This window comes from Drosophila mauritiana, chromosome 2R (genome assembly GCF_004382145.1).
Source record: "Drosophila mauritiana strain mau12 chromosome 2R, ASM438214v1, whole genome shotgun sequence".
Classification (NCBI taxonomy): Eukaryota; Metazoa; Arthropoda; class Insecta; order Diptera; family Drosophilidae; genus Drosophila; species Drosophila mauritiana.
The window spans coordinates 3,994,374-4,003,576 of record NC_046668.1 but is presented as its reverse complement, the minus strand read 5'-3'; the positions used below and the strand labels follow the sequence as shown (position 1 = coordinate 4,003,576).

Sequence of the window (9,203 nt, the reverse complement as noted above, 5' to 3'; positions counted from 1 at the left end):
TAAAATGTACCTTTTATATATTTATGAGAAGACTAACTTATAATTGGTGCATTATTAATGTAGCTTATTAGCTTATTTAATCTTGTGGAACTCCTCCATGCATAGCTTGCAGCTCCAAGAACCCTCTGGTGGAGTCACAAGCGGTGGCGACAGGCAGTACATATGGTATCCCCGGTCACAATCGTCACAAAATAATAGTTGATCGTCATTATCAGAGGTCCCACAGATGGAACAGTACTTGCATTCAATGCATTGCCAACGATAACGTTTTACCGATATAATCATGTTTGCCGTGAACTGCAGACATGATGGATGACCGGAACGACCACAGTCCGAGCACGATACTAGCTCTTCGGGCATATTGGTCTTCTTATTTTCTCGTTGATCTCCCAGACAAAAGTCACAATAAGGTGATGGTTGCGCTATGTCACGATCTACACGTTGTTTGGCCTTATTACCAGTAGCAAACACCGTTTGATTTGTCCCTGTTTGGACCGGATGCGCATTGCAAACATTTGAGGTTGTCAGGCCCGCATTGATTCCAACCATTGTTGCTAGGGGAATTGAGTCATTGGAAGCTCCAGCATCGCTTGAAGTCTTATCGTACGACGACGCTATGTTTGTTGGCACTATGAGTCCTGACTGTGAATTGTCGTCATTTATGGGAATAGGCGAAGCTGAGTTGGAATGAGATGCATAGAGCCCTGTGCTAGCGACAGTAGCTGCAGTACATGCTGCATGTGCGACAGCGGCGGCAGCTGCCGCTGCGGCTGCGGATGTATTTGCACTATTTCCACCGGCTCTACGTTTTCGATCAGATTCTCCCTCAACAGCATTCTTTCGACGATTGCCTAGGGTATAAATAACGTTTACAATTCATCTGTTTAATAAATTTGTACTCACCACCACCTTTACGTCCCCGTTTGGGAGTACCCTCTACGTTTGCATTTGTTCGTCGAGGACGCGAACACTTTTTGCGTTTGCCCCTGCTGGTGTAAGACTCATCAAAATCGTTATCTGAATCAAAGTCATCCTCAAATTCATCGCCATGATGAAAATGTGATGTGTCCATTTCATCGTGGAACCATTCCTTTTCGACGTTTGCATGTGAGTCCTTACTATCATTATCTCCTGATGCTCCCATAGAGTTGCCATCCGTAGCAACAATGGCTGTAAATAAAAAACCAATAATATAAAAGTTAGATATAAAAAAATTATGTTTCAACTGATGATAAGCTTAAATTTTTTCTTACCTGCGCTTTCAGCTAGGTGAGGAATTTGTGGTACAGCAACGCCAGACGAAGGTATATGATGGTGATGCTGATGCGCTTGATGGTGGGAGTGCTGAAGATTGTGCTCGCGATACTGATAGGCTCGGAAACTTTGATTCGGGTTAAGTAAGTACTGACGTTTTGGTTTGCGCCACCGGGACGATGGATAAGTGTATATCTGACCATGTCGAAGACCCGGCATTCGCTGTTTTTTTTTCATAAAGAGGGAGCAATGTGTCTGTGCGACACCTGTCTGGGGATCGAGGAATGGCATGCGAAGTCGGCGTTCAATGCATAGACGAGTGTTGAAATTCTCGCTGTTTTCTAGAATCTCCTTGTACTTTTCCTTATCATTTAAAAAGTTTTGAATTTTTTCAAAATTGGCAATGTTTACTACCAAAGTTTTTTCATACGCAGATTTGGAAGCCATGTTGATGCCGAGTGGTAGCTGTCTGAATTATTTGGTTAAGCAAAAGCTAAACTAAAAAGCTAAATTGTCAACATTTTTTTTGTCATTGATAAAATTTATTTTTGTTCACACACAATTCAAGAAGTTACAAATAACAAAATGAACAATTGTTAAGAGGCACTGGGCAAGAAGTACAAAATTAAACATTCAGAAAAGGTGTGGCCGTATTTCTATTTTGACATACAAAATGTATATCAAAGTTCTCGACGATAGCTATAATAAATTATTTCCACATATGCTTCCCAAATGCTCCCTAAAACGCAATTCACCACTTCGTGAAATAAACGAGCCATTAATTCTGTAGCAAAAGTTCTTGATCCAGTACTGAGAATTAAACATTACATTAAAAGCATGTACAGCTTGTTTTTTAGATTATTATTCCCTTGATGCTGTATTTTTTAATTCCGAATTTCAAATCGCATTGATTAAGAATTTTTGAAGTGTGAACGTCTTTTAATGCTGAACGGTACTGCTGAATAATGCTGAATGTACTGAGTTTAACATTCAAATAGTTATTCAAAAATGTTTTTAGGAATATCTGTTAAATATCCAATTTAACCATTTTGGTTTAAGTTATAGTCATAATTTTCTTCATGAAAACCGCATTTTAATACCACAGTATTTCAATTAAAACTGCACGCCTGGCGAAATTTGTTCAGTTGTTTTGAATTTGACAATTCTATTAGAATTTTTCGTAAGATGTTGCTGTATCGCAAGTGTATTAAAAACGAAACACGAAATTAACACCGCAGTTGTCGATATTGAAGATCAATTATTCGCCAGAAGTCACACCATTCGCTTTGGGTCTTATTAAATTGGACAGCAAACTTTCTAGACAAGGTTACCATCAGCTGGATTTTTATACCCGTTACTAGACTAAAATGGTAAACTGGATTCGTTAAAAGGTGTGTAACAGGTCGAAGGAAGGGTTTCCGATCATATAAAGTATATACAGTATGTCAAGAAACTGTTTACAGACTGTGGAATAAGTTGAATTTTAGACTTTAAAGGTAAATATAAAGAGTTCTTTGCTTAATTAAACGCAATTTTTTATAAAATATAATGAAACAATATTTTTTTTACTTATAAATCGAAAAACAAATTAAGAATATTAAATATACAAGAAAATAAACCACAAATTCACAAAATGTCGTGTGAAATTAATTATTTATTATTAAATTATTATTATTTGCCCGTTACTCGAAAGTAAATAGACTTAACATGTCAGGATCTCAAGAACGGTAAAAATTAGTTAGACAAATAGTACATTGAAAACAAGAAAATTAAAAGTGCGTGTTTGGCATTTTTGGGCTTGTTTTAGGAGCAAGAATTTTACTAACGTGTTACAGAAAAGGTGGAAAAATATTATTACAAAATTTTTAATTTGCTTAACGTTTACCGGGTATATCTCAAAAACATTATATTTTATCTATATTGGAAGCCCGGCTTCTGGAACGGACATTTTAAAAAATTTTGGATATACTGTATATAAGAAAAGTAGCAAGGTATTAAGTTTTTCCCAGCAAGCCGAATCTTAATATCCCAACAATTTTGATTAAATTTTTGTTATATTAAAATGTTTTTTCGACTGTTCCTTGGGATATATGATATATCCGTTTAATACGAAATTCACTGAGCGAAATTCACTGAGCATTAAGCACGGTAAAGTTTAACCGAGTGCTTAAATATTTAGATAGGATGACTGGGATCCGGTATTTTTAAATTTTATAAAGTGTGTAAACTCTTTATTAAACCAAGGAGGCTTAGAGGTTGACGGATAGTACATCCCCCTTTTTCCTATTTATAATCTTAGCTTCGAACTCTTTTCCCACCATACCATCCGTCCAAAAAGGGGAAAGCCGCGAAACGAAAACTTGTTTCTTTAGTGGAACCACCGCGAGCGGTTTTGGCCATGCAGATTGTATATCTGAAGTGCCAACTTTTGCCGGTAGTACAGACTCAATGTTTCCTTGTGGTAGTAAACTAATCGGGACAGGTGGAATCACTGGTTGAGAAACAAGTGCAGACCATTCGGAATCTTTAGCAATCCCAGGGTGGGCTCCCACCACAGCGGATTGGTCGGATTGCTCCGAATCTTTTTTAGCTGCCGTTTTGCAGATTTGCAGTTACCTACCTTTTAATAGCTTAAACTGTTCTTTTAGCGGCGAAAGAAGATCATTTGCTTGTCGAAAACTATCTCTATCTACGCCAAAACTCTTGATCAGTTCCTTTTTAAGCCACCTTTAGTTTGGCGCACAAACGATTTCATCTCGTCTCACCACAGGGCAAGCATCACAACAGTAATTTAGATTTTGACCCTTTGCAAGGTCATCACTTGTTCGACCACTAAATCCAGCGCACTTAGTATTCACGATTCTATCAGATAGCCAACAAATAATTTTTGGCTGCTCAGGTTTTGTAACGCACGAAAGGGAGAGTAAACAAAATAGAAAGAAAAAAAAGAAAATGCAAAAGAGTTAGCTTATTTGTTTAAACTACTGCACAAATCACAAAGAATAACCCGCGAAGCTAACGGATCTTTAATAGTTATGTTTTCAAGAATAATAAAATAAATAATAAAAAAAAATTATTAAAAACCTTGGCTGGTTTGACAAACACAAAATAAAAATCGGAGCGAAAAAAAACACGACCGTTTGGTTTGAAGCTAGGAAGCCAGTATTGATTAGAGATTATTACAAATCAGGGATCCGGAGGATGTTGTCCCTCCCAAATTCCTATTTAAGCAGTTGGCTCTCTCGATTTCTTTCAAGAATTGAAAATGATAAAACCAAACACAATATAATTCATTTAATTTAATTTTCGTGTATTTTAATACACTGCAGAATGATATACAAAATTTTTCGACTTTCCATTTGACGAATACAAATAACGAAGACACGGCCGTGTAAAAAGCAATGAAATTCCAAATTATTTCGACAATTTTCTAGGTCTAGGGTGCAATATTGTAAATATTGCCCAGTGATAAAAGGGAACCGGCCAATGGCTAATCGTCGCCAATCATTGCGAAATTTGGCCTCAGAGTGGTCGCAGAAAATTGGCAAAACTGTCAAGCGGGAATAGACGCGACTGCAGTTAAAAAATATTAGATATGGTTTCTAGTAAGTTTTGATATTATCATAAGATAAGAACAAAACGCTTTGTTGAACCACAAATGAACATTTCTGACCTTAAAATTTGGTTGCAAAAAACTTTGCCTAAACGGAGTAAATGTCTATTACAGGCTGATACATTATATTTGTTAAATTACACAGCATTCGAATTAATAATGGTAATTTTTTTCATGTCTAAGTTTTCATTTTGATAATTTAATCATAATTTTCTTGTTGACAATAGAACATTTTTTTATCATTATAAAGAGATATTCTCTTTTCTTATTTAGACAAAATACATTGGCACACGTTATCTGTAGTAGTGTTGTAAATATCGTGTGTTTGTAACGGAACCTGAAGCGTTTTGACCCATATATACATTAGGGCGCGTCCAGCGAAGCACCCTTCCTCCCAGGCAGCGATGGGGTCTGCGGACACAGGAACAGCAGCTGCTACCGGAGATGACATCGCCCAGGAGGGCGCTACAACCGGCGTGCCGGCTAAGGATGTTGTGCTAAGTCTCCGTCCAGCGAAGCAACCTCTCTATGTTACTCTTTTTCTATAACTGCCTACCTTTAAATCCCATAAGGGAACATTTCGGTAAACAATATTAATGACCTTCGATTTGCTAGCTTAGAGTTCTAGCTTAGTATTTTTTAGTACAGTCCAGTACGACCACTAGCTGGTCAACCGAGGCCTTTGGCTCGCCCACTTTCGTTTCCGCCAGCCTGCGGGTGCATATGTATTATCGTGGTACTCGTGTAACAAACTGCGTGTTCCGCAGTGTACCCGGCTATCAAGTAAGCTCTATATTAAGGCCGAGTTACAAGCCTTTGACGAGGAATTCGGGAATCCTGCCGACGCCGTCGTCGATGATTTACGTCAGAGCAGAAAGAGCAGAGTAGAAAGACGTGCATTATCCTACGGCAGAGACCGGGGACTACTTCCCCGGAACAAGACAGAACTCGCCTGACGAGCAGAGCCGACAAAAGATTCCACACCAGCCGCATTGAAGGGAATTCCTTGAAATTTTCTTCCAACCTAGGTACCTCCAGCGGTTGCACGACCAACTAGTACGAAAGAAGACCGGCCAATGGCGCATGTGTGGACTATCGACTGCTGAATACGAAGTCAAGTGGTTACAGTGCAAGGGGTTACAATGAAAGTTACGGGAGGTCCGAGAAGAGCCACAGAAGTTCCCAGACTTTACCATCGAAAACGGAGAACTCTATCGACACCTCGGACATCGCCCCGCCGACCAGGATTATATCTCCTGGAAGCTGTGTGTAGCAGCTGAGCATCGGGCCCGCATTCTACAGGAGTACCACGACGCTCCCACGGCAGCTTCCAAATCGTGAGGCGCCACGTGCGTCAATGCCTTCCGTACAAGATCAAACAGCGGCAGCAAGCAGGAAGGATGCTCACCCGACAAGTCAGCGAACCGTTCGGCATCCTATGCACAGACTTCGTGGGACCTTTGCCCCGATCCAAGGAGGGAAATACTATGAAATACTATAAAATCCAAGACGAGGGTCTTATTCGCAAGTTTCAACAAACGGGTCGCATTAATACCCCTACGGAAAGTCACTTTGAAGCGCAGAGGAAACTCGTGTGCGATAACGGCACCCAGGTCACCAGGAAGGCGTTCCGAGACTTTTCTCCAAGAGATGGGGATAGAGCTTCAATTTACCGCTCGTTATGAGCGAGCGCCACCGCGATAGGACACGAACCCACCGGACAGCGTCGAACTGGACCTCCACAGGACGAGTATTATATCTTCGACCCTCTGCCAGACGACCCGCAGCACGGCTAAGACTCATATCAGGTCACCATGAAGACTAGTGGGGAAGGATCTGATTCGTTTTGCCCCCGAAAGTAATGGGGGATTGAGACGACCCTGGTTTAGGGCAACACAAATACACTTAACCCGCCATCACCCCCGCCGATACCGATTAAATACTAACATTCCAGACACGATCATTTTTCCCACTATTATTATCATTGTTATTTTTAGTATCTGGTTAATATTACGTTAAGCACAAGATTAAATAAATAAATAAAGCCAATATCAAGCCACGTGTTCCGCATTGTACCCGGCTATCAAGTAAGCTCTAGAATTAAGGCCGAATTACAAGCCTTTGATGACGAATTCGGGCTTCCTGCCGACGGTCGTCGATAATTTACGTCAGAGCAGAAAGAGTAGAGTAGAAGGACGGGTATTGTCCTACGGCATAGACCTAGGACTACTTCCCGGGACATGATAGAACTCTGCTGACGAGCAGAGCCGACAAATGATTCCAAACCAGTCGCCTCCAAGGAAATTCCTCGAAATTTTCCTTCCACCTAGATACCTTTAACGGTTGGACGACCAGATTCGGCGTCGCGAGCAGCTAGATTGGAAAATGTTGAGGGACTATATGTTAGACCTTCGTATTATGATAAGGCATACCGGCTACGACTAAGCGCAAGATCTGAAAAGGCTATATGAGAGCGTTGCCTCTGAATATCAAATGTACATCCGACCCAGCGCTGTCCGAACCATTGGGGAACTGGTCCGGGACTAGGCGCAGTAGCACAAATAAATATCCTCTTAGCACTTTTGTACATAGTCCATTTTTCCAAAGCCAGGGACATCACAATCCGCGCGCAGATAAATCTGTTCGACAAGTTGCGGGCGGAAGTCACTAAACTAATCATGCCAGAGGTCACCCTCGCACGAAAGACGATCCAGGTGGCCCCACTGGTCATGGCAGCCATGCTGGAACCCTTGATCCTAAAGATGAGCTTCTTCGCCACAACAGGTTCGACGAAGACCTGGATATAGCGACCCGGACATAATGATACTGAACTGAACACCCACGCGGAACCACAGCCCCGACCACGAAGGACCACGGCTAGGCATCACCAAACACGACACAGGATCATGAAACGACCATGGACTCAGAGGACAATGGAGTCCAAGACCAGATGAGAAGGAAAGCTTGGGCTACGGAACGGTGGAGGAGTACTAGAGCAGAGCCACGTAGAGACCAACGACAGGAGAAGGCACAGAGAATACGAGAAAGGATTTCGTGACCGCTCCACGTGTCGCAGCGTTGCTCAACGAGCAGCAGGCACAATTCGACAGGAGTAACATAGCTGAGAAATGAGAGACGACCGACCGTTCTAACAGCGCTACTTCCCAAAGAACCCGGCCATGCAACGAATCATAGACGAACAGGTGGGCGCCTTACCAGAACATGGATGCATAGAGCCTTCACACAGCCCACATAGTCCCTTCTTAGTCCTAGTAGGAAAGAAGACTGGCCAATGACCAATTGCCGGCCAATGCTGAAAGCGAAATCAGTTCCGGACACGGAACTCGTATCAACCACATCCTGAAGAGATTGAGGAACGCGAAGTTCATTTCCACGTTAGATCTACGCAATGGGAACGGGCAAATACTTATGGCCGCTGATAGGCGAGAATGCACCGCTTTTATAGTTCCCGGTTGCGGATTCAAGTTCATAGCGGCCACGCAAATATGCTGTGTTTGCCGGCCATGCGGCGACGTTCATTTTATTTAGCCGTCCGTGGGCGTTAACTTTAGTTAACTTCTCCCCCTTCAAGATGTAGTCCGCCCTCGGCCGCCCTGATCTGAGCAATCGCCACATTTAACTGCCTTGCAGATCTTCTAGCCTTCTGGATACGGCAGACCACGACGCCGACACAAATGAGCAGGCAACAGATTGACACCGCAACGGGTAGCTCTCGATGAGGGCGATCAGCGTCAGTTTCCCCATGAACGTCCGAATTATCTCCAGGTTCCGTTCATTAAGACGATGAAGACTTGTCACACATGGTGATGTGGTGCGTCCCGTGCACCCAGATCTCAGTGTTGTTGTCTACTTGCACCTTGGCTGCTCAGTCGATGATGATGACAATCCCGTCATCCACGTAGGTGATGGGATGCAGGCTGCTTGGTTGCATTTCGCAGTGCGCCACGCCGCTAGTGTGGAGCTTTCTGGCACATGAGCTACTCGATGACAACCGGCAAAAGACGGTGCTGTGCTGTTCTTAACAGTGCGGACTTCGTTATCACACTCTGCGACAACATTGTCGGTGATTCGCAGCACGGGTCCTTGGTGGCTAACGGGGAAGATAGTAACTTTTTTGCAAGTAAACTTAATTTTAGGAAACTTAATTATGAAGTGCAATGAGGTACTGGACTGTAGGACTTTCAGAGACGACACAGACATAAGGTCCCCTATGGGGTGTTGGTGGGCTCCTCAAGCCAAACTGATTTTAATTCTGCATGGTCGAGAATTTTTGGGCTAACGGTATTAAGTTTTGCAAGTGTCACAGCCAAAATTA

General features: G+C 42.3%; 1 protein-coding gene across 2 annotated transcripts; it reads right to left on the bottom strand.

Annotated features, from left to right (window-relative positions):
- On the bottom strand, nt 1-1,888 carry LOC117137285 (zinc finger protein ubi-d4). Of its 2 annotated transcripts, none has more exons than XM_033298656.1 (3): nt 1,254-1,888; nt 904-1,170; nt 1-851 (listed from the first exon to the last, which is right to left on the bottom strand). In XM_033298656.1, the coding sequence occupies exons 1-3, from the start codon at nt 1,699-1,701 to the stop codon at nt 73-75; spliced, it is 1,494 nt and encodes a 497-aa protein (XP_033154547.1). In that variant the 5' UTR covers nt 1,702-1,888; the 3' UTR covers nt 1-72. The 2 variants fall into 2 exon arrangements, with proteins under 2 accessions (XP_033154547.1, XP_033154548.1); XM_033298657.1 differs by having other exon boundaries at nt 910-1,170.
- Nucleotides 1,889-9,203: the final 7,315 nt, after the last annotated feature.

Coding starts and splice junctions, on each gene's coding strand:
- LOC117137285 (XM_033298656.1), bottom strand. CDS start 1,701: ATGGCTTCCAAATCTGCGTATGAAAAAACTTTGGTAGTAAACATTGCC. Junction 1,171..1,253: donor TCACCTAGCTGAAAGCGCAG/GTAAGAAAAAAT, acceptor TTTTATTTACAG/CCATTGTTGCTACGGATGGC. Junction 852..903: donor ACGGGGACGTAAAGGTGGTG/GTGAGTACAAAT, acceptor TTTATACCCTAG/GCAATCGTCGAAAGAATGCT.